The sequence below is a fragment of the Lactuca saligna genome, chromosome 1, assembly GCF_052625555.1.
Source record: "Lactuca saligna cultivar CGN05327 chromosome 1, ASM5262555v1, whole genome shotgun sequence".
NCBI classification, from domain to species: domain Eukaryota; kingdom Viridiplantae; phylum Streptophyta; class Magnoliopsida; order Asterales; family Asteraceae; genus Lactuca; species Lactuca saligna.
Genome location: NC_136417.1, coordinates 45521788 through 45548265, shown reverse-complemented (window position 1 = coordinate 45548265; position 26478 = coordinate 45521788). Strand labels below are relative to the sequence as shown.

General features: G+C 36.7%; 1 protein-coding gene across 3 annotated transcripts; it reads left to right on the top strand.

The window, feature by feature from the left end:
- Window positions 1-17704: 17704 nt before the first annotated feature.
- LOC145034943 (kinesin-like protein KIN-5D) lies at window positions 17705-23588 on the top strand. 3 transcript variants are annotated; one of them, XM_078983525.1, is made up of 23 exons: window positions 17705-17861; window positions 18224-18394; window positions 18507-18636; window positions 18727-18885; window positions 18970-19425; window positions 19510-19607; window positions 19707-19863; window positions 19950-20019; window positions 20100-20176; window positions 20407-20439; window positions 20519-20599; window positions 20679-20790; window positions 20861-20947; window positions 21038-21213; window positions 21294-21455; window positions 21538-21645; window positions 21744-21902; window positions 21993-22076; window positions 22191-22396; window positions 22515-22616; window positions 22729-22829; window positions 22942-23093; window positions 23178-23588. In XM_078983525.1, the coding sequence occupies exons 2-23, from the start codon at window positions 18252-18254 to the stop codon at window positions 23343-23345; spliced, it is 3021 nt and encodes a 1006-aa protein (XP_078839651.1). In that variant the 5' UTR covers window positions 17705-17861; window positions 18224-18251; the 3' UTR covers window positions 23346-23588. The 3 variants fall into 3 exon arrangements, with proteins under 3 accessions (XP_078839651.1, XP_078839642.1, XP_078839659.1); XM_078983516.1 differs by lacking the exon at window positions 17705-17861 and adding an exon at window positions 17935-18043; XM_078983533.1 differs by lacking the exon at window positions 17705-17861 and adding an exon at window positions 18046-18144.
- The last annotated feature ends 2890 nt before the right edge of the window (window positions 23589-26478 follow it).

The following is a 26478-nucleotide window of genomic DNA, read 5'->3' as shown; positions in this document are numbered from 1 at the left end:
AACTATTATTGTTTATCGCCCCTAAGAAACCATGTAGGATGTTGGGGAATAAAATAGGGTGATGGCGGAGAACCGGATTCCTAATACATCGTTAGTGGCAGAACCAGAAATTTTGATACGGGGTACAAACATTGTCAATATATTATATATAGTTATCCAATGTAAGACATTAAAAAAATGTTATAATCCATTTAGTTGGGGGTACAATAACATGAAAAATATTTACAAATAATATTATATATATATATATATATATATATATATATATATATATATATATATATATATATATATATATATATATATATAACAATTTTTTGGCGGAACCAGAATTTTTTTGGGGGTACTGTAGTTCACTTTGTGAACCAATATTTTCATCATATGTCTGTGTTATAAGAAATTCAGTATAAGATAATTTAAAATGACATTTGTATATCTATGAGTGTCAATTGATGACTAGACACGACAAAATACAGGACACAAAATGAAACTAAAATTCGGATTTGTGTTCGTGTCAAATGTAAAAAGCACGACGCTGTGTCGTGTCGTGTTCAAAATTCGATACGAAATTAACATGATTTAACATTTATCTGTTGTGTTTTTTCGTGTTTGTCGTGTTATGTATGATTAAGTATTAATTAAATAAACTAATTGTTATATTTTGTTATCTTGGCCGTGTCGTGTTTGTCGACTTTTAATTTATCTGTTTCCGTGTTAGTTACAAAAACACAACATTGTGACGTGTCGTGTCAGACAAAACACGACACGATAACCCAATTTACCATCCCTATGTGTATCTAGGCACATAAACACAATCTAAATTGTCATACGAATTTTGAGATTGTAGTAGAATAAAGAGAGCTCATAAGGGTTCCGTACGACTCAAAAGAGGAGCCATATATATATGCATGACAAATTTGAGTTTTTATATTTTAAATTAGTTACGAGAATCTCGAAATTAATGGTTTTCAAATCTGACAAGATTTGTCAATCTTACCATATTCACCCATTAGAATTCAGTTTTCCCATCATGAAGCTAATTCAAATTTCCGAACACTTTTTGGGGCGCTGCCCCTAGGACCCTGCAAGGGGGCGTGACCTCCTTGACCTTCGCCATTCTATTGTACCGACTTATATTTGATATTATATGCATGCATTCCACATCCACTGAACATACAATATATAGTACAAATAAGAAGCCCCTTACTTAGCTCACATTTCAGTTCTGGTTACCCAAAATATAACATCCCAAAAATTACGACAAAAAAATTCATTTTTAAATAAACAATTACAAAACCATTTGTCTGAAAACAATCATAGTATCAACTTATATTGAATCCAAAGTATCAATAGTCAAAATATGTCATGATAAAACAACATCAGAGTAACAATCCCAAAGATCTCCAGTGCGGAAAATATACTGTGATACGCTACGATCATGTCGACTCCTTTCCATTCGAAGAGGAAGTACCTGAAACCAAAACTGAAAACCGTAAGCACAAAGCTTAGTGAGTTCCCTCATCGTACCACATACCATACAATTGTTGGATTAGGTGTCTAAGCCCATAACTATAATTGGTATTTACTTGACCCGATAGTAGCATGGTCCTTTTGGGTTGCCTTCACCATAGCAACTCGACTGGATGAATTATGAAGAAAGAGGTTAACTGTGATTTATTAATATATTACAATAATAATATATTAATTGAGAAATCATATTATTTAATTAATGTTGGTCAATAATTAATTTGGAATTAATTTAGTGATCAAAAGAGATTAATTAAATTAAAGGGACTAATATTGTAACTATAAGATAATTGCAAAGTTGGGCTTGTGGATCCCGAAGGAAGGGCTGGACGAACTTTATGTGGAAGCCCACATAAAAATCGTCCATAGGGGCCTTTTGGAAGGATCTTGTGGACTACTTAAGGCCTGAGCAATCAGATTAGGGTTTTGACTGAAACCCTAGCAACTCATCTATATAAGGAACCCTTGGGACTCTAGAATTTGGTCACTTGAACCCTAGAAGAGTACCGGCCGAAATTGTGATCCCTAGCCTCTCTCTCATATTCCTCCAAACTTGCTCTTGGTGTTTGTGATCTATTAGAGGCATCATATTTGAGGTGCTAAGTTCTCAAATGTTGAAGATCAAGCAAGCTACAAAGAAAGGCAATCATCTAACCTTGTATTAGGTGTTAATTTCGAAAATAGCATGCTAGTTTAGGGTTAAAGGTTTGGATGATTATTGTTGCATGTGTTACTTGAGAAAACCTAGATCTAAAGCTTTAGGGTTGCATGTAAACCATAGGAATGATGTTATGCTCAAAACCCATTAGTGGTATCAGGGCCTAGGTTGTTTTTTTGAAGTATATGATGCATTGGTTAATTGTTCTAAGTTGAAAAAGTCGAAAATCTGGATTCTGGCAGCAGGACTCGACGAGTTCGCGGGTTTGTTGGCAGAATTTTCAAATTTTTAGCCTAAATTAGATCTAGATAATTACCATAAACTATTTTGACTGATAAAATTCAAATTTTATATTATGGTAATGAGTATCTTCAATAAAAGGATAATTGTCAAATTATAAGATAATTACTAGTTTATATGATAAAATTAATTATTTATATTATTTGATTTGAATTATCTTGCCATAGAAAGTAGATTAGGTCAAAGGATTGAAAGAGCCATGAGTGGCGGTATAGATAGGGCATTTATTGTCAGGTGAGGTATCCTTCGGAGGTCGCATGGGACTGTTATGCGTGTTTTTGGCCCAACAATCAATTAGGTGTCCAGTGTTTTGAGTAGTTGACATATAAGGTGGGATCAGAGAGGTCTTGACTACTTCTGAAAAGCAACAAGTGGTAGCAAGAAAAGTCGAAGCGGGTTTGAGTGAGCTGAGATTTGTGTGTGGAGTTGCTTGTATTCGGGGTATACGCTAAGTTGTTTGCAGTTAGATTAAATAATATTAGAGTGGTTGATTTGACCCTGTTGCGCAACTCTCGTATGAGTCTAACCGTTGCAGGGATAAGTCTCTAACTCGAAGGATTATCTGAGCTTCTATCAGGTATAAGTGTTCTGCAGGGATATTTGGTTTATGATTATGTTTCTAGTGGGAACTTCAAGTTATTAGAAGCTAGTAGTCAGTTGGGGAAAGTAATGGGATGGATTCAGCAATGGATCAATATGGGCGGTCTTTCGGGGATTCAGACCATCTTGGGACTTCAGATTTCAGATTGAGTAAATGTGTTTATGTTGCAAGGAATTCGTTTATATTCGGATTGAAGAGCCTACGAGGGTTGGTTTCGGGTACCTTGGGAAGGCTGTGGTTTGCTCGGGACTTTGGCCATGTTGCCCAGGCTGTTTGGCGTGTCGGGGATGGTAAGGAATGATTTCGAGGACGAAATCTAATTTAAATGGGGGTGAGTTGTTACACCTCGTTTCGAAGACAAACCCTAAAGTCCGAGAATGCATTTTAAGCATTATTTTATTTTGATATATAAATTTTAACTAAAAGAGTTTTAATAAAAAAGTGTTTAGTTGGCATTATAATTTGTTTTGGAGGTCTAAAGAGTGCTTTCGGGGTTCGATGGGTAAAGAGTATTTGAGCATGTGGCTAAAGAATAATCGATTGGGCGTGTTTGGTAAATATTAGACTTAAATTGAAAGGATTTTGGAATGCTGAGGGTTGAATGGTAATATATGGACTTAAGTTGAAAATATTTTGTAGATGAGGGGTTATTTGGTTAAATTTGAATTTAATTTGAAAGAAAAAGAGAAGGAGGGGTTGAAAGTGTTAATATGGCTGAAGTTTTGATTTTGGACGGGGGTATATATCCCGTCAACTTATCCTTCATGACCATAACCTTACTTCTAATACATCGGCCGCCACTATCCTTATACCTCCCTTCACCTCCGGCCGCCGCCACCGCTGTTGGAGTCGGAAACCACCAGTCGAGTGCCATTATCGCCATTTTCATGGTTGTTGAAGACAAAGACCGATGGTGGGACTTCGTTTCAGTCAGGAGTTAGGAGAAACAAGCCCTAGCCCCATTCTTGGAGCCTTTCAACCGCCATCTGTTGCCTTGCTGTTGAACGTCGACCACCACAGCTCCGCTGTCGGGGACGTCGTGAGCAGCCCGTGAGATCCACTGAAGACCAGAGGCGGAATAAGGAGTGCTGGTGCATGGGATGTGAACAACAAGTATTTCTGCCGCCGTTGCGCCACAACCGTTGAAGATGAAGCCGCTGCTAACGTTGGCGGTTAGCGCTGCTGTGACCTGTTGTCCCGCCGCTGACGTCCTTCGATCGTTGCGTGCCGCTAGGTGGGTGGTTGCATCCGTTTTTGGCATGTGTAGTCGAGTGCTACTGCTGATGCTAATTGTGTATGTGCGTGTTTTCTATTGGCCGGAACTCTAAGGGAACCACCATGGTGGCTGCCACCTTGTACCACTGCCTGCCGACACAAGGGTGGCTGTGTGTGTTATATTGTGTGCGTTTCTTTTTGGATATTATGTTGTATGTATATTGGTTGACAGATTTCAACTCGAAACCCACCACCACCACCACCACCGTAAGGTGGTGGCTGCCGTCTTCTGCCACCACCAGCCATCGTGTTGGATGGCGGTGTGCATTTGTGTGTGTGAATGGATTTCTATTTGAGATATGCTTGGACATGTTTTGGTCTAGAATCATAACCACCATCATCGCAAGGTAGTAGCTGCCTCTGTGGGCCTCTGTTGACCACCACTACCCGAGGTGGTAGTGGGTGGTGCCTGACTTAATTAACATTAATTAACCTAATCGTTATTTTATGTGAAAACCCCTAGTTAGGTTTGGGTTCTTGTCAGACCATTTCTTGGACTAAGTTGTTTTGGGCTTTCGTAGGCCAATTGGGAACATGTTTATGGACTAAGGAAATTATTGGGCTTTAGGATAAGTCCCATTGGAAAGGCTTGGACCCAATTTAAAAATTGCACCATAGGTGGGCCATAATTAGGTCTTGATGATTATGAGATATTGGACCATTGGAATGCCAAGTGTTTGGACTAGAATAAATGGTTGATCCTTAAGGTAAGACTATGTAGAGGTTTGGGCCCAATTTGAAAAATTGGGCCATATGTTGGGTGTAACACTCCAAATCAGGTATGACCTTGTAGCCCTTGAAGTATTTCAATTATAACATAAGCAACCCTTAAGTACGCTGGGCGTACCTATGAGTACGCTTAGCGTACTTGGCAAGGAGGATTGCGGAAGGGCGGCACGTACGCTGGGCGTACGTACCGGATGTCCAAACCCTAATTTTCGAACTTGTGACCTATATAAACACTCTTAACTCATTTGAGCCTCACCCTTATCAGCCCCTTTAACCTTCAAACATCTTTGGAAACCCTAATACCATTTGTGAGTATATTTTGAGCTTTAAGAGTGCATTTTTGGTCGTTATAGTGTTCATTCAAGAAGAAGAGGTTGTCAAACAAGCTTGGAGTGACCTTGGACTTCAAGAATCTGTATATAGTCGACCTTGAGGAGCTTCTGGAGGTATAAAGCTTGCACCTTTCCACTTAAATCACTAGATATAGCTAGGGTTTTCTAGTGTTGTCCCTTTTGTTGATTTTAGACCTCCTTTGGTGAGTTGAGCAACTCCAGAAGATGGAAGTGACATAGATGAGGTCCTTTGGTCCGTTTGCAACATAAAAATGGAGTGTTGGTGGGTGTTTTGACCTCATGCATGGGTTAAGGACCTTGAAAAGGTCTTAATGGGGGTGTTGGGAGCATATGAGTCATGCAAAGGCATAAAGTTGCCAACTTTATGCCATAGGTCGTATTAATAAGCCTAGATCTGACTTTTGCACGTAAAAGAATCGAGCAATAAGCACTTAATGGAGAAAGTTCTTAATCTGTTAGTACGTTGGGCGTAATAAAGTGTACGCTGCACGTGAGTCCCAGAAACCTAGTTCGTTGTGCGTACCAGGGTGGTATGCTAAGCATACGCACCACAAATGGGCTTGGATCTGTTTTGGGCCTCATTTGGTTATTGGACATTGTTTTATTTTGGGAATAGTGGGCTATTTTATCTGTTTTGGGCCATTGATGATATGGTAGGACCTTATTGGGCCAAGAGGCCCATTAATGATTTTTGGACATGGACTTGGGCCCATTAAAAAAGAAAGGATATTTGGGCCTTTATGGGAGAACTTGGGGTTTTGGCTTCCCTTGATCATGTGATGTCCTAACATGAGTTAATATTATTATTCAGCACGAGAGGTTACAGAGTGTCAGGAGAGCGGCTTTCAGATTCGTCAGACAAAAGGTGAGTCAGCACCATACCATTGGGTCTAAGGCACCAAGGCTGGCCCATTTTATGATAGTTGGTATACTCGTTGTGTAGAGATATGTGGCATAATTATGTGGTAATATGCGGTAGAGATAGCCTTTATGGCTATGGTATAGATAACTTTATAGCTAACAGTAGAGATAACCTTTATGGCTAATGGTAGAGAATACTTTTATAGCTAACGGTGGAGATAGCCTTTATGGCTAATGGTAGAGATAACTTTATAGCTAAGATGATATGTGATATGTGGTAGAGGAAGCTTTTATAGTTGTTATGATATGTGTTATGTGACTTGTGTGTTGGGGTATGCTCTGGGGAACTCACTAAGCGTTAGCTTACAGTTTGTGGATTTGTTTCAGGTACATCAGAGCCTAAGGGCAAGGGCAAAGCTGGATGGCGCGATGTGCACTCTCTTATGCGTTTTCACGGGACACTCTGATGTTTGGAATAAAAGTTATATTTGACTTATGTTTTGAAAACAATTATAACTGGATTTTCTTAATGTTGGACTTGTGTTTGATTATTCTAAAATGAAAATTTTCTTTGTAAAATTTGGGTCGTTACTTTGGGCCTTGGTTGATTATATGGCTTTTGGGCATTCAGAGTGTGAGTTTGGGCCTTGGTCATGGACCAAGCTAGGTTAAAGGTAAAGTGGTCCTTTTATCCTACGTGTGGATTTATGGTTATGTATTAAAATCCAAATGGTTAATTGGATGTTGTCTTGATATTGACAGTTCGGGGATTTGCCAGCCAATAGCTAGAGTTTTATCCACGGGATTTCGACAGTGTGAGGTGAGTCTCCTCACCATACCAATGGATCGAAGGCACCAAGGCCGACCCATTTATCTAGTTGTGATGATTATTGCGGATGTGCTATCGATACATTATGTGTTTATATGAAGACCATGTGAGGGGTTCCCATGTCAATTAGTTATATGTGGTATGCTAGTTGATTGTGTGGTATGTTATATGCTAGTTGTCTTTGTGATACTTACATGGAAGACCCCGGGTGGGGTGGGGGGGGGGGGGGTCCCGAGGCCATTGGATATAAGACCATGTAGGGGGTTCCCATGACAGTGGGCTAAGACCATGTGCGGGTTCCCATGGCATCCGGTGTAAGACAATGGAGGGTTTCCATGACACCTTTATATGTTTGTATGTATGGCTTATATGGTTTGCATTACATTTCTGTTGATTAGTTAAGACCATTCCGGGGTCCTCATGGTAGTTAGTTAAGACCATGTACGAGTTCCCATGACAGGTAGTTAGGATGTAACACCCGTAGATCTGGGCTAATCAATTTAGAGATAATAGGGGTCGAAAACGACTTTTTGACAAAATATTATTTAGAATAAATAATCTTAACCAAGATGTAGAATATTTTTCAAGGATTTCGTGCATATAAAGAACGCCAAAATCCGAGTTATAACGAAGAAGTTATGGCTCGTCGAAGTTTTATGACAAAACCGACACGACACTGGGAGACATAAATAGTGAATTTACGATAGAGGACTTTTTGGCTTTAGTAATCTAAACAAAAGTCGTAGAATATGTTAACCTGAGAGCGTCCATAAAAAGAATGCCCAAATCTGACTTCGTATGAGAAAGTTATGAATTTTCTAAGATTTGGCTTAACAGTGCACAACTCGAAACTCGAATTTTAGATCGAGCGGTTTTTGGCCTACACGAACTAAATGAGAATTGAAGATCTCATTAATAGGAACTCAACGGTAAAAGGACGGATGAATACAGAGTCCGTATGTAGAAGTTATGAATTTTATGCGGACATTTAACAATATAATCTCCTCGTACTGTTAAATTTAAGATAGGTCGAGAATTAGATGACGGAGTCAAAATGAAAGTTGTAGATATTATTTTTACCTACGCGTGGGTATAAAGAACGTCAAAAACGGAGGTCGTATGTGAAAATTACGGATTTTAGAAGTCGGAAGTGTGCTGTGCGAAAATGGGTGATGTTGCACAATCTTGGCCATTGCTTTCTCCCCAAGTCTTGCCACTAGATGATGACATGTGGCACCAAGTTCAGTCATTTTCACCCTATAAATAGAACCTTCCCCACCCTCATTTTCTTCACACATTTCCTATTCTTTCTTCTTTTTACTCTCTCTCTCTAGCCCCAAAACCCCCCGAAAAACCTAGGGAACCTCCCTAGCACGAGGCGGAAGCCCCGGAGTGCTCGACGACTCCGAGAAGAAGAGCTTTTCCGCACGGGAATGCTGCTCCAAGCAAAGCCTGGTTTTCTATAAAACCCGCTATAAGTGAGCTACGCCTACGCTATTTTTAATATAGCTTTTATTTAATTATAGTAACGTTATTAAGAACATATAACAAGTAATTGGGCTATTATTATGGGTTATATAAGTATTATTTAACGCTTATATAATAGTAATAATATCTAGACTATTAATTAGTCTCGGCGAATAATAGACTAAACTCTAGTGGTAATAATACTAGGTTTCGTCGAAGGAAATTTTTTTTTTCTTCAAGAAGTGAAGCGCTGTCTGAGTTCGTAATCACCACCTTTTCAAGTGAGTGCATAGTTACTTTCAGCTTACACATAGATATGAAGTATTTTATATAAATTACGTGCTGTGTGTGCATATTATCTGTATACTTGCTATCTATGCTGGATGAACGATTTGATACATTTTTTTTAAAACGATATAAAGTGTATATGTATTTTATATCTACAAAATGTGTTGGGTAAAACATGGGTAGCTATAATAGTTGTTGTGTGACAAAATAAAATAATAAGTGGCCTCATTATAGATGTTATTGATGATCCAGTCATCTAGCGGAGTATAGATGACAACCACAGACTATTCTAGACAGTCCAGTGGAACGCTAGCAGGCTCGCAACCTGTAGGTGTTTATTTGAACTGTGTGTTCACCAGGTGTAATCCACCCCCACATGGTTGCCTTAAGGACATTTATTGCTGAGGAATCCCCTTAGCAGTAGTGTCCATCCTGATGAAAGTCCTTAGACTAGGTCCCTTGTGTTAGATGTTTTAGGGACGTAAAGTGAGGATAACAGGAATGGATAATCGGGTTTGTTTGGTTTGATAAAGTTAATAAACTTATTTATTGTGGGTTGAAAACCCTATGTACTCACTAGGTGTAACACCCGAAGTTTCAAAGGCCAAGAAAGGAAAGAAAAGCCCTAATTTAAGGGCCGACTCGGCGAGTCCAAGGAGGGACTCGGCGAGTCCGAGTGGGATCCGGGTCGAGGTGTAAGCGAACGACTCGGCGAGTCGGTCAAGGTGAATCGGCGAGTCTGGTCTGTGCGTGGAAAACTCTAAATTCGGGACTTGGAGCCTATATAAATGTCTTAATCTTCTTCCTAGGGTTCCTTACTGCCTCTTTGGCCCTGTATATCAAACCCTAGCCGTCACATCTCCTAGTTAAGCTTTGGAAGGTGCATTAAAGCTTGGAAAAGGAAGAAGGAACTTGGAGGAGCAAGAAGGAGCTATAGATCTGGGATTGTGAGTTCATTCTGAGCACTTGGAGGTAATAAACTAGTTCCTGGACCCTTTTTGCACCTAGATCTATGTGTGGTTGTTGGGGCTCTTTTGCCATAATGTTATTATTTTGGGTTAGAAGCCGGATCTGGAGTTGCTACTTCAGATCCAAGTGTGTTAAGGCTTGGAGAAGCATAAAGTATCAGCCATTAAGTCGATTTTGAAGCCCTTGGCCTTACACCCTAGTTTATGGCATATTTTGCCTAGATCTCCTTCTCTACACGTAAAGTTTGCAACTTTACGTGTGGAATAGGCTTGGTAAGGGTAGATCTACAGTTTGGAGTCCATGCATGACTCTAAAATCCTCTACATGTAAGGAGATCTGAAGGGACTCGGCGAGTCCTTTGAGTGGACTCGGCGAGTAGCATGAAGTTGTGGAGAAACTCGATGATTTAGATGAACAACTCGTCGAGTCGTATGAAGATTGCCTTGTACTCGGCGAGTCTGTTCTTGGACTCGGCGAGTCAGGTTGCGAAACCCCAAACCCTTCGAGTTGTGACTCAAATCAGTGAGTCGGGTGGAGGCTCAGTGAGTTGGACAGGTCTGGACTCAGAAATCGGTAGACTCGGCGAGTCGAGTCAGGAATGGAAGGAATCTGATCATTTTGAACTCGGCGAGTCAGTAGGGTGACTCGGCGAGTAGGGTTGACCTGGAAGGTTGACTTTGACCAGGACTTTGACTTTGGACCAGGGTGTCTTTCGGGGGTCAGTTAGACTCAGTGTTGCATTGATATTGGTAGTTCGGGGAGCAAGAGGAGCAGGAGTTCCGTGGGTTGTCAGGCAGCAACTAGTGAGAGCATCAGCAAGTTCAGCCAGTGAAAGTGAGTTTCCCTTTGTGTGAATGGGTCTAAGGCCACAATGCCGGCCCATGTAGTTATGAGTAGAAGACCCGGGGGTTAGCCCTAGGCACAGTATGCTAGTATTGTTTGCAGGACGAGGTCCAGTAATAGCGGGCGGGTGCCCAAGGAATTGTTTATATATGATAGTTTATACTTGTTGTCTGTGTGATACATGTATGTGCCTGGTAGGGAGGTGAGTGTGGGCGAGGTCCCGTATCTCACCAATAGCAGAGTGTGGATGGGGTTCCATATCTCATCAGTAGCAGGACATGGGCGAGGCCCAGGATAGGCGAGGCCTTAGGATAGAACTAGTTGCATGTGTCAGTTATGTGTTGTGAAATGTTTATGTGTTATTATTTGTTGACGGGCGAGGCCCTGTGATAGGCGAGGCCTAAGTAAAACAGATCTGTATCCGAGCGGGGCTCGAAGCCAGGCGGGGCCGTTGTAGCGGGCGAGGCCCGAGGTAGGGGCGAGGCCCAAGATAGGGGGTGTGGCCCAGTATGTGCAGTATGTGGTTATGCATGGTATGTGGTAGGGTGGGGAACTCACTAAGCTTCGTGCTTACGGTTTTCAGTTTTGGTTTTAGGTACTTCCGGTAGCGGAGGAAAGAGCTCGGGGTGATCGCATGGCACACACCATAGATTAGACAGCCTGGGATTGTTTACTCTGATAACGAACATGTGTTTTGGAAACTTATACTCATATTATGTTTTGGAATGATGACTTTACTTTAAGTAATGATTTATTAAAAGAATTTTTTTTTGGTCTTAAATTTTGGGTCGTTACACTAGGTTTCCCAACTTTACCCACTCAGTTTATTTATATCACATGTGTTGATATGAAGTCACATTACACTGGGAGATTAAGGAGATATAAATCACTAGTGATAATGAATGTAAGTTCTATTTATGCTTATGTTTCTGTATTGACGATGACATCCCAAATGTTTTAAAATGAATAAAAATACTTTTCTTCGGATATGCTTTAAAAACGTATTTATCATGTTTTACTGGGAACAAATTCCGAACATTTTTATTAAAAGATGTACTTTGATTTTTATAAAACATAAACTAAACCGGTCTTTTCTGGCCGTGAAAATGGGGATGTCACATACGACCATATGGGAGTTCCCATGATAGTGGGCTAAGACCATGTGGGGGTTCCAATGGCACCCGATGTAAGACCTTGGAGGGTTTCCATGGCATCCTTAGATGTTTATCTGAATTATGTGGGGCATGCTATGGATAACTCACTAAGCTTCGTGCTTACAGTTTTTTTTATGGTTCTAATATCATCGGTTTGGAAAGGAAGAGCCCGACGTGATCGCATCGTATGCACCCATGTTTTTACACATCAGGTGATTTTGGGATGTAATGTAATTATGATAAATGTTTTAATTAAACCATGTTTTTGAACGTTTGCAATAAGTGAGACTTGTGTTTCACTATACTGAAAAAAGAAAATTTTACCTTGGATTTTTGGGTCGTTACATATTCAAAATCGTCTCTATCAATTTTCTAAGGGTTTCGAGAACATTCCAACTAATTAATAATAATTAATATTCATCCCCTTTAATTAATTAAAACTATTTAATTATTTCAAAATAATTTATTAAATGTCAATAAATTAAGAGACTTGTTTTCTCCTAATTCCTTATTGCTCATATAGGTCATGGGGACAACCCAAAAGAACCTTGTTGTTATTAAAAATATTATCAATAGTTAATGACGTTGGACATTCATTCCAACATAAACACAATTTTTTCTTAAAACATATTCATGAGAATATTAAGCTCAATTTGACGGAAAAGAGTTGAAGGATCAATGTTGGAGGTTTAGTACACCTACAACTATGAATCACTTTCAAACGAACATGCAAATTGTAACATTCTAAAAATTCAAACCAATTTAAACTTTTCAAAAACATCCCAAATTCATTAAGTTATTACAAAAAGGTTTTCAATACATTTATTATCAGAGTATTCCAAGAACCATAACATAAAACATAAACATGAGGAGCGGTACGATCACGCCTTCGCCTTGCCACAGTCTCCTGAAGTACCTGAAAAATATTAAACCACAACTGTAAGCCCGAAAGCTTATTGAGATACCCCCAAAATACCAACCACATATTCCACGCATGACATATCATAACCGAACAGAACAACCATGCATTTCGGGTCTACTGTGTGACTGGTCCGCCGCACCGGGCCTTCAGTCCACCTGGTCCACCCTCCGAGTCTAGCCATGTCCCTTGAGTCTGCAGTGTGGTTGGTCCGCCCGCACCGGACCTTCAACCCTCCTGGTCCACTCTTTGAGTCTACAGTATGACTGGTCCGCCCGCATCGGGCCTTCAGTCGGCCTGGTCCACTCTCCCAGCCTCGGCACGTCTGGTATGCCCTCGTGGGGCCTACAGCCTATCCGGACCGCTCGCTGGGCCTTCGGGATAACCGGTCCGCCCTGGGTATGTTGGCCTACATTACAAAGCAGGACCCGCCTCAACCTAAACCCAGTCAAACAACCATGTGCACATAAACATACAATCATATAACAATTCACATCCAATCAAACCGATCTAGCAGATCACATAACATAACTTACTCTGATCAGGATACCGACCTAACTGGTCACTAACATAGCATCATCCTATATACCAGGATGCCGACCTTAACCGGGTCTCTAACATATACCATCCTAACTACCAGGATGCAAACATAGCAAAGCAACAACATAACAACGATACCCGGATTACAATCCGATAAAGGGCCGGCCTTGGTGCCTTAGACCCTATTGATATAGTGAGGATAACTCACCTTGCAACTGCTGACTGAAAAGATAAGATCACGTTGCTCCAACCTCCGACACGAACTCCACCCCTGATAATACCAAAAGAATGAACCCAATAAATACCAAAAATTACCAAAATGCCCTTGGAAGTCAACTGGTCAACTCTTGGTCAAAGTCAAAGTCCTCAGTCAAAGTCAAACTTCATGACTGACCCTACTCGCCGACTCAGCCCGCTGACTCGCCGAGTCCCTCAACTCTGAAAAATCTCATCTCAACTCACTGAGTCATCCCTTGACTCACCGATTCTCAGCTTAACCAGAAAAGGCTAGGACCTCAAGACCAGACTCGCCGAGTCCAAGGCTATCTTCAACCAACTCGCCGAGTTGTTCTTCCAACTCACCGAGTTTCTTCCCATCTTCAAGCAACTCGCCGAGTACACCCATGTGACTCACCGAGTACCACTAGCTCTTAACCCATACAGAGGCTTTCCAAGCCATGCAGGGGTTCCAATCCATAGATCTACTCTTCCACAAGCTATTCCTCACGTAAAGTTGCAAAATTTACGTGAATCCAAAGAGATCTAAGCATTATATACTCTAGGGCTAGGGTTTGGGACAAAAGAACTTCACCAACAACTCTTGAGCATAGACTTTATGGCTTTCTGGATCATTAACAACCTAGATTTGAGGTAGCAACCTCAGATCTTACACCAAACTTGAGATGGACCTCATTCATACCACAAAAAGCCCACAATTGATAGATCTAGATGCACAAAAGCTCAAACAACAGATTAGTACCTTAAATGAAAGCTCCAACTGAAGAATAAGCTATATCTCTGCAAATCCCCTTGCTCCAACCTTCTTGTTCTTCACTTCCCCTCCAAGACTCTATATGCTCTCCAACTCTCTCACAACCGAAAGTTAGGGTTTCTGGACTTCAAGGGAGAGTAAAGAGGCTGAGGAGAGGGTATTGTGTTCATTATATAGGGCTCAACCCCCAGGATTAGGATTTTCTCCATACTGCAGCAACTCGCCGAGTCCACCCATGAGACTCGCCGAGTTGGTCACTTATCACGCGACCTGAACGCGACTCGACTCGCCAAGTCTATCCATAGACTCGCCGAGTCCGACCTTCTTATTTCCACTTTTAGTCCTTCAACTTTACTTCTAAATTCCGGGATGTTACACAAATTATTGCATAAAATGTTAAATATAATGAAATATGTGTTTTACCATATTCACATGGGGTCCTGAACAAGTTGGGGCTAGCTCACTTGGCTGACATGAATGTTCTATACTAACAGCTAACTAGGGGATCTTATGTTCAATCCCAAGGAGAGGAGACAAAATAATTATTTGTCGTTATTAAAAAACATGGGGTTTTGAGGATTATGCATGTATTAGAAAACTTGATAAACAAAAGAAGCAATTTCAAAATGAGTAAAAAAAAAAACAATTGGACAACAAAACTACAATATGGAGCCAAATCAGAGAAATGTTTACAATCATATGACAATTTAGGTTTTATGTTTATAGGTGTGTTGCAAAGATTGCACATGAACATGTTTTCACGTGTAAGAAATTCATGAGCAAAAACAACTTGAGAGAGCAAAATACCGAAAATGAAGCATCAGACAACAATATCAAGAAAACATAAAAGAGGATTTAAGTTTGTCTTGATAAATACAATAGAGAAACGAGATATGATAAAATGTATGATAATGTTTAATATCAACTATGTAAATTAGTATTAAAATTATTATTTCATAGTTATTAACAGCCGACTAAGTTATTTCTACTAATATATATATATATATATATATATATATATATATATATATATATATATATATATATATATATATAGGTTACAAAAATCATGTGACGAAAAATAACTTAACTCTTAAGCTCACATGCAATAGAATTGAATTTATGTTTTCACTATTGAATGCTATAATCTATGAATATCAAAAACCATATGGAAACCCTAGTATTTGCAAAAATCATAAATAAGTTAGGGTTTACATACATTTTGATTATTCTTGTAAATAACCAATGAAATCCTTCTTCAAAAGCTCTTGGAAGCAAGCACTAGAAATCTCGTACATCTGATGGTTCACACGCAAACCCTAGAAACTAAAAAGACTTGGAGAGAGAAGACAAGGGATGATTTCGGTTGTCCTTCTAAAGGAATGAGCGGCCGAAAAAGGGTTAAGACCCTATTTATAGTTGCATTATGAAACACCGAAAACTCTAATTTGAATATAATACTATTATTTCAAATTAAGTAATTATCCAATCTCTTAATTATCTTCAGTGATATTCTAGAAATCCTAAAATACACCACAAAACCATCCACCACCTTAGGAAGGTTCTGGAACCCCTTTTGACCAATTATTAAACAATTACAGCTTATGTCCTTGTAGTTTTAATTAATCTAATCAATCCTAAAATTAATCCTAATCAATTTATGATTAATTTTTAACTAAATAATACTATTTATAATTAATATATTATTCTCACAATATATTAATAAATCATTTATTTCTGTTTATTAATCATATAATAGATCAATAAATCGGTCTCTCTCTCTAGAAGTCATCCTATTCAATTACTAGGTTTGAGGACAACTCAAAATGACTTTGCATTTAATTCAAGTATATACCAATTTAGTTATTGGCTTATACACCTAATCTAACAATAATTACATAATTTTATTCACATAAAAAGTACTAATAAGTAGGTAAAATGTTTCAAAATGACAACCAATAACACAAAATTTATACATTAGGCCACTAAAGTTTTAATTGCACCAAATTGAACAATAAACCTTTTTTTTTGTTTTATTATACCATTAATACTAGTGATAGTCGATTACCAACCCACGTGGAGTCCACGTCACATGTTGTGTCCACGTAATCAATCATATATTAGAATAAAAAAGAAATGTCTCTTGGTCAATTAGATCATATAAGTTTGGTGATTTAAAAAACAAATAAAATGTTATTGGTTGTCAGTTTATTTTATTTCCATAGAAAATATTAGAAAACTTTTAAGCATCATTAATATATATATATATATATATATATATATATATATATATATATATATATATATATATATATATATTCGAAATCTTTGATTTTGATACAATTTACTTGTCTTAAAAATATTTAGATCAGCCATAAGACAATTAATATTTTTTTCAACGAGGATTTTTCATTTTCTTCTAACTTCATTGTTAAACCCATATAACCATTTCTAAGTATTAACAATTTATATGTAGTGAATTGTTTGTGAAAAGAAATAATGTAATAAACAAAATAATTTTTAATATCTTTGAATATATAATGCATAAATTGTTAAGTCTTAGAAATAATTATATCAGTTTAACAATAAAGTTAGAAGAAAATAAAAAATTCTTGTTGAAAAAGATCTTCATTGTCTTATAGGTGGTTTGAATATTTTTAAAACAAATAAGTTGAGATAAAATCGAAGATTTTGGATATATAAATGGTGTGTAAAAGTTTTCTAATATTTTCAATGAAAATGTCATAAATAGCAACCAATAACATTTTATTTGCTTTTTAAGTCACTAAAGTTATATAATTATATTCAGTTGACCAACATTTTTTTTTCCAGTTGACCAACAATTTTATTTGTTTTTTTAAATCACTAAACTTATATAATAAATGTATTGACCAACATTGTTTTTTTCGGTTCTATTATAACCCAATATCACCGATATCAATTTTATAATAAAACGAAAAAAAATAGTTTGATGGATGCAATTAAAACTTTAATGATCTAATAGATAAATTTTATGTTATTAGTTGCCCATTTTGAATAATTTCCTATAAGTAATAGTCATCTAAAAATCCTCAAATATTTAATCCCAAAATAAATGGAAACTAAAATATATTATTCTGAATAAAAATTATATCCAAGGCCCACCAACCCACCCAATAGGGACAGCACACCTCCACTTCAAGAGCACCTTTGTATTGATCCATATTATAACAAGGCATTATTGCATTTGCATCATCTAACCCTTTATTTTGTAGGAACAATACAAAATTTAAAACTGTTAGTAGTATCTTTCAATGTAATATTTAAATTCAAATTTAATTGAAAAAAATATTAAGACATGTATGACGGAAATTTAAAAAGGAAACTATAAATGCTTCAAATGCTAACAGTCAAAAGTTGCTAAACGCTCATTAATCATCCTTCAAGTAAAACTTCTTTGTACATGTTCTTCGTAACGCCATAGCTCACAGCTCTCTGTAGCTTTTCAATTTTGTAATCCTCTCTCTAACACACGCACAAGAATACAAAATTACCATTTTGTTTTTCTCGAGAAAAAGGTAGTATTCATCGCCGATCGTTTGTTGACTCCTTGACTTGTCTCTAATCAGCCGGCTGTGGTTGTTTACCGACTTTCTTCATCACTTTTTCACTGTTTTTTCGTTGAAAATTTTGTAATTATTGATCAGGGGATCACTGTATCAATCTAATTTAATCACTATACCACTAATCAAGCAATCATGTACGTTCCCCACATGTTTGTAAATATGCCTTTTCCAGAAATTATTAGTAATTCGTTAATTTTTTACTCCAAACATGTTTCTAATTCGTAATTTTAATATGGTAATCATGTAGCTATACTCGATTCCAGTTTTTTGACATGCTCTGCGCTCATAAATTTCGCTTTTTTATGAATTTTCAGGCAACGAGTTGCTAATCGGGCTTCATATATGGATAATACGAAGCTGCATCAACAGAGAAGAGGGAGTTTAATCCCTCTTTCACCAACGCAGATGCTATGGTCAAGTGAAAATGGCACCACGTGTATCAAGGATGATAAAGGTGTCAACGTTCAAGTTATCCTTCGTTGCAGGTTTGTGTCAAGCATCTTTTTCTGTATTTTTAACTTATAATTAACATAAACTGAAATTCTTTCTGTTTATCAAGGTTAATTTCTTTGTTAATGTGTGTTTTTCACTTTTCAGGCCATTTAGTGATGACGATGTAAGGGCAAAAACACCAATGGTGGTTACTTGTAATGAAGATAAACAAGAAGTTATTGTTACCCAAAACATTGGTAATAAGCAGACAGATAAAATCTTTGGTTTTGATAAGGTTTGTTTGTTTCTTAATTGGTGTTTATTTATAGTTTTATATCGAATTCCATTTTTGTTTCTTGATAAAAGATCTCCTTTTTCTATATAGGTGTTTGGTCCATCTTCAAAACAAAAGGATTTATATGATCAAGTTGTTGATCCTATTGTTAAAGAAGCTCTTGAAGGCTATAATTGGACCATTTTTGCATATGGTCAAACTGGAACAGGAAAGACTTACACAATGGAAGGCGAAGGAGGAAAATCCAAGGTCAAAACTTTTGACTTTTGAAGTCAAATCTTGAATGGTCAAACCATAGCATAAGAACTAAATTGTTTTCCTGTTTATGTGCAGAATGGAGAGTTTCATGAAGATGTTGGAGTTATTCCAAGAGCTGTTGAGCAACTTTTCGACACTCTTGAAGCTCAAAAAGCAGAATATTCAATGAAAGTGACATACATTGAGCTTTACAATGAGGAAATAACAGATCTTTTGGCTACAGATGAAAAGTTAAAGAAACACATATCTTTAATGGAAGATGGAAAAGGAGCAGTTTTTATGAGAGGCTTAGAAGAAGAACTTGTAAAGAGTGCAGATGAAATACACCAAATTTTACAAAAAGGGTCAGCTAGAAAACACAAAGCTGACACTCTTATAAACACACAAAGCAATCGTTCACATTCTTTGTTCACAATCACAATTCAAATTAAGGAAATTAGTTCAATTGGGGAAGAAGTAATCAAATGCGGAAAGCTAAATCTAGTTGATCTTGCTGGATCAGAAAACATATTACGTTCTGGTGCGCGTGAGGTACATACACAATAACTCCACAAAAAATAAAGTTTGACTTTTTCCGGTCAAAGTCAAAATGTTGACTTTTTATGTTTATGACAGGGAAGAGCAAGGGAAGCTGGTGAGATAAACAAAAGCTTGCTTACACTTGGTCGTGTTATAAATGCATTGGTTGATCACTCTGGACATGTTCCTTATAGGTAATAATAATTTGTTACAAAAAACATTAAAAATATAAAGTGATTTTATTGAATTTGTGGTGAATAATAAATTAATAATATGATGGTTGAAAATATCAGGGATAGTAAATTAACGAGGTTGTTGAGAGATTCTTTAGGAGGGAAAACAAAGACATGCATAATAGCTACTGTGTCCTCTTCTATTCACTCTTTGGAAGAAACACAAAACACTTTAGATTATGCGTACAAGGCTAAAAGCATCAAGAATAGACCAGAGGTTAGTGTGTTCTTTTCTAGAAGGGCAAATTTGGAAAATAGCAACGTACATTATGAAAAAAGTTTAATTTTTTAATTTGGAATCAGGTTAACCATAAGGTGACAAAATCAGCGGATGTTAAAGAATTATACACGGAAATAAAAAGTCTTAAACAAGGTAAAAAAAATTATATAATTTTTTTGTGGTTATTGAGAATTAAAAAATACGTAACTTTTTTTTTTTCTTTGTGTCATTAGAATTACATGCTACAAGGGAGAAAAACGGAATTTACATACCACATGAACGTTACATGAGTGAAGAAGCTGCCAAGAAGGTTTACTTCTATATTATTATTTTTTTTCTTATTTTCTTATTCAATCTCATGAAAATCGCATGTGTTACTTAACGCGTAATTTAATGAAAGTGTAGCATTGTGTGACTCCACATTAAGTTGATTAAAGTTTCTGATTAGTACTCAAATGTCCAAAATACCCTTTAAGTAATAAAAATAGTATCAAAATCAAAATCATGGATAATTAAATTTCCGTAATCAATTTTTTGTAGGCAACATCCGAGAAGTTAGAGTTAAAAAGTAAGGTAAAATATCTATTTTTAAATATTATACATCGCCTCTCGTTATACTATCAAACACTGAGAAATTGATTGTTTTTAATAGGAACTCATAGATCTTCAAGAACTCTTAATTCATCAGCAAAATTTGACTTCAGAACTAAGTCAAAAACTTGAGAACACCGAGGTTAGATTAGATTCCAAAAATGGTTCATTTTATTTTAATTACAATTTAAGTATGATTTGTTTTTTTTTAACAACTTCAGAGAGAACTCAAGCAAAGTAAGCAAGATATCTCGGATCTAAAAGATAAACTGAAACAAGCGAATGAAACGACAAAAGAAAAGGAATATTTTATACTTAATCTTCTTGGATCAGGTGAGTAAATTTAAAGTGATATTCACTTACAAAAAAGTTGCATTTTCTAACAATTTTTAGTAATGTTTAGAGAAAACACTCACTGAAAGAGCAGTTGAGCTTCATAGTGAGCTTGAGAATGCAACATCAGAGGTATCAAGCTTGTTCGCGAAAATTGGTTTGTATCTTTCGTTTGAAAAACAGAGCCTTTTCTTACAGTTTGATATATAAAAAATTGTAACAATATTGTATTTTACGTGTTATATAGAGCACAAAAACCACATAGAAGAAGGAAATAAAGCGGTGATCAAGAGCTTTCAGAAGCTTTTAGCTCAACATCTTGAAGTTCTTCACAAGACGATTGTTGATTCAGTAACGCATCAAGAGCAACAACTAAATGCAATCGAAGAACATATGAAATCTTTTGTTTCTGAACACAATTCGGTAAGTTAAATCTCGTTTCGGCATTTCATCGAACAGTTGGTGTGCATTCAGCTGTGAAAATGTAACGATGTAATGAATAGGCTGCTGAAGGACTTCAAATTCGGGTAGAAAAGATTAATGACGTATTTGCTGGTGGAATCAAATCCTTAGTTGAATTAGCGACTGAATTCAGTGGTAATTCAGAGACAACACTTGGAAATATAAATTCTGAAGTCGTGAAGCATTCTTCAGCCCTAGCAGAAGTGAGTAAACTAAATCTTGTTCACTTACGATTTTTATTCAAAAACTTGATTTGATGTTCACAATATTTATGGTGCTTTTTAGCTAATAAGAGAAGCTTCGGTCAAAGTTGGTGATATACTTGATGATTTGCATGGTAACCTTGATGATCAGGAGCAAACTATAGCTGCAATTTGGCAAAAACAGCATGAGGTACATAAATAGATATTAGTCAAATGTCTGAAATACCCCTGACCATGACAAATAAGAGTATGAATTTAACCTTTTTTGTGATTTTTCTGTATAACCAGAGTCAATTGCGAGCTTATCAGACAACTCAATCTGCATCTAGTATTACAGTGAAGTTCTTCAAGACTCTAAGCACAGACATTTTCAGTGTGATTCAAATGTTGGAAGAAGCTAAAGGGATGTATGATCAGAAATTAGATGAATTCAGCAAGAAATATGAGGTTTTTTTGTATCATCCATTATATCAACAACTCCCTTTTCATCTTTAACTACAATCATTTTATAATCATCTTAAAAAATTACCTTTTTAGGAATATGCCGATGATGAAAACAAGCAACTTTTAGACAAAATGGCAGAGCTTTTAACAAGTTCAAATGACAAGAAGAAACAGATGGTAATTAACTAATTATGATATCTCTTGATCCCTTTGATTGGAAAAAGTAAAGTGTTGATTTTATTTATTTATTTATTGTAATGTGCTTATTAAAGAATGTTGATTTTTTTATAGGTTCAAACAGAAGTGGATGGAATTCGAAGCTATATTGGGAGTAAAACCTACACACTTCATGGCAAAATGTCAAATATTCATAGTCTCACATCATCAACAGACGATGAATATGCAAGTTTTTTGGGAAAAACAGAAAAGAATTACATTGAGGATAAAACCACAACTCAAAATGGAAAAGATGGTGTCATATCCATATTCAAAAACTGGTAAAATATTTATAAAATATTTGGGTATATTTTTCAAAGTAGGAAGAAAATGAAAGCACATTGCTATTTCCTGATTTTAAAAGTATGCATTAATGATGTTTTACTTGAAAATGAAAAGGACAACAAAGGCAAAAATGGGTAACGAAGGGTGGAGCCAAGTTCAAGAATCTATTAACAGTCTACAGAAATTGCATTTAGAATCTTTTGATTCCAAAATCAAGTAAGTTTATGTAAAAAAAAAAAGTTACTTCGACTTTCAATTTTTATTAGAAAAGAGTGTTTTATTTATTTATTTGTTTAATTTTTATGATTTGGATGATTTCCTAATTCAGGGATGCTCTTGAAACAAATCAAGCAATCCATAATCGATTGTCATCTGTGGGCTCCACGACACTAGAAGAAGTACACAGTCAATCTCTCACATCCACTGAATGTAAGCCATTTCTATTTATGTAATTTGTAATATGATAAAACTTTTTTAAGTATTTCTTGATTTAACTGATAATTATATTATGTTTTAATATTTTTATGTTGACTTTGTGCAGATTTTTTGAAGCTTAACGAGGAAGAAAATGAGGGGATTGATTCCTTAACAAGAAATTCTCGTGATGCTATGAAAGATATGGAAGTTGCTCACTCTTCCAAAATAATTGAGATCACAAAAGATACCGAAAAGTGCTTGATAAATGAATACATGGTATAGGAAAATATTAAGGAAAAAAAATGCTGTTTTTATTTTACTTTGTAGAAAAATATTCTAAGTTGTTTTTGCAACAAACAGGTGGATGATTCTTTTTTCTCAACACCAAAATTCTGTAAATTACCTAGCAAGATAAACACAGAAGAACTCAATACTCCACCATTTGAGGTGTTGTTGGATTCATTTCAAAAAGTACAAGAAAGTGGAGATGCAAATGGAGTTTTTTTAGGGATCATCAATGGAGGGTGAAGACTTATGTACAATGATTTTTTTTTCACCTCTTTTTATAGTTTTTGTTGTTGGCTAGAAGCTTATTTCAAGAACTCAACTTTCGGGTGCTAAGGTTTTAATCTTAAATAATCTTTATTAAATTGTATGTCAAGTCACGTGTTGCATTTATCTTGGGACGTGTTAATCTAGGAAGTTGTATATTCCTTCTCAAATGTAACAATTAATAATACATGTGAAAAGCAAAAGTGTGCATCAATCAAATTCTTATGCAATCTGTAGCCTCCTTGAACCCTATGCATTGTGTTGGACCGGGATCCGGATCAACACCGGTACCTGTTTATATGAATCAAGCCGGTTATTGGTTCTTGCTAAGCTACAATACTGATTCCAGGTAACAGTTGTAGACCGGAAGTTTAAAAGACAATCTTTGAAAAACTTTAAAATATCACAACTCATTCGTTGAAGTTGAATTGACATATATCTATCCCAAAATGTAGTTTAGTGTTTTTACTGTGTTTTAGGCTATAGGCTATAGTTTCACCTTTTTGGGTTAAATATTCATTAAGTTAAAGTCTCCTGATGGGGTGTCAAATTATAATTAAAATACAAGTTTTGGTGCTATGATAATTACTTTTGTATGTTTTTATCACTAATCAAGAATACAAATTGAATTTCTCTGTATGTATTCAATCTGTTTACATGTTTTTATATGCAAATAGATATGGATCTACTTAACCCTATCTCCACATAATCAACATAATTAGGAACTATATGCATGTACATAACAAAGGCTAAAGACTAGGACTATTTAACCAAGTTATAAAGACCAATTCACATGAAATTAATGATTTATTTATTAGCTGTTATCACCGCCCTACAAGCTCAAGTGAAGGTTGAACTTGAAGCTTGGACCTTAACTAAGAAACTCGATCTTTTCCCAATGGTTTAGTAAAAATGTCAGCCAACTGATCCAGAGAGGACACTTAACAGATTTGAAGGGCACCAGCATCAACTTGTTCTCTGACAAAGTGAAAGTCAAGAGCAATGTGTTTGGAGCGTATGCTAATAACTGGATTTTTGCACATGAAAGTGGCACCAACATTGTCACAGAGTATAGATGGTTTTGGAAGATGAACATGACGGTCATGAAGAAGATGTTGAATCCATAATAACTCAGCAGTGGTGTACGCAAGGGCACGATATTCATCCTCTGTATTGGATCAAGCTACAACTTTTTGCTTACGATAAGACCAACTAATTAGATTTGGACCATGAAATATGGCAAAGCCATATTGAGATCTGCTGTCGCCTTTGTCGAACATCCAACGTGAATCTAAGCAAGCTAAGAGGGAGGTGGCAGTGTGTGGTTTGAAATGAAGATAGTGGTGTAAGGTTCCATTTAGATACCGTAAAATATGCTTAATAGCTTGCCAATGGATAATAGTGGGAGAATGCATGAACTGGAAAACTCGGTTGACTTTATAAGTGATGTCCGATCTAGTAATTGTGGCATATTGAAGAGACCCAACTGTTTGTCTGTAGAGTTTTGGATCAGGAAATGGATCACCACAAGTCATGAGTGGAACCGATGGATCAGCTGGTGTTGATACAAGCTTGGATTCAAGCATTTTATTTTTTATGAATAGATCTTGAATGTATTTCTGCTGGGAAAGTTGTAAACCTTCAGCTGACTTGAGAATCTGTACACCAAGAAAATAAGTGAGAGTACCCTGATCTTTGAGTGCAAAAGTTTGATGTAGTTGTTGAATAAGCTTGTGAATGATATGTGGATTTGTGCCTGTTATTATTAGATCATCAACATAGACTAAAATGTGGATTGTGGCAATAGATGGTGAGTGAACAAATAGAGATGTGTCCAAATGGCAGGCGCAAACCATGTTTGATCAGATGTTGTTTTAGTTGGTTGCACCAGGCCCTAGGAGCTTGTTTTAAGCCATAGATGGTCTCGTGTAATTTGCAAACAACATATGGACAAGAAGGACCTTCGAAGCCACGAGGTTGATCCATGTATACTTCCTCTGATAGTACATGATTTAAAAAGGAATTGTTTATATCCAATTATCATATCGTCTAACCTTGAGAGAGAGCAATAGATATAACCAATATAATGGTTTTTGGTTTAATAACAGGACTGAAAGTTTCAAAAAAGTCAACGCCTTCTTCTTTAATAAACCCTTTAGCAACTAGTTGGGATTTGTAGCGTTCGATGGCGCCATCAGAATGTCTCTTGATTCTTAAAATCCACTTGCTTCCAACAACATTAGTGTTAGTGGGATGGGGGACAAGTGTCCAAGTCTTATTTCTCATTAAAGAATTAAATTCATGTGTCATTGCATTCAATCAATATGGATTTTTAAGTGCTTGAGGGATGTGTTTAGGTTTGATAACTGGTGGTGAGTCAGTGAAGTTTATGAAGGTCTTGGGTTTTAGAGAATTCGTTTGGCACGAGTGATAATTTTATGTTGAGTATGAAGAACTGGGCATAGAAAACACATAGAAGATTGTTTTGCATGAGAACTGATGGTGGGACCCTGATGTAGTGGACATGAAGGTGGTGAAGATATGGGGGTTGTAGATGGGGATGTACTATAAGAAGTCTCAGTAGAGGAATTATTGTAGTTGGTAGGGATATATAGACAATACACATGAACAAGAAGGCATGTTGAAAATGGTGAGGGAGAGCTGGTAGGTAAGGAGATGGAAGATTGATTTGGATGAGTTGCAAAAGGATACACATCTTCATTGAAGACAACATGGAAGGAGATATAAATACAGGATGTAGGACGATGAAGACATAGGTAACCTTTGTGAGAGGCGCTATAGACCAAGAAGATGCAAGGGAGAGACCCAAAATCCATCTTATGAGTTTGATGGGGATGTAAGAAAGGATATCAAGGCACCCAAATGTGCACATGAATGCATAGTCGGTTGTCTTGTTGTAGAGGATATAACAGGGAGATTGGTATTTTAGTTTAAGTGTTATAGTATGATTGTGAATATAGGTTGCAGTTTTGAATGCGTGTTCCCATTATTCTTGTGGAAGAATGGATTGAGCAAGAAGAGATAAGCCCTTTTCAATAACGAGACAATGTTGATGTTCTACAAAACCATTTTGTTCGGAGGTGTGGGG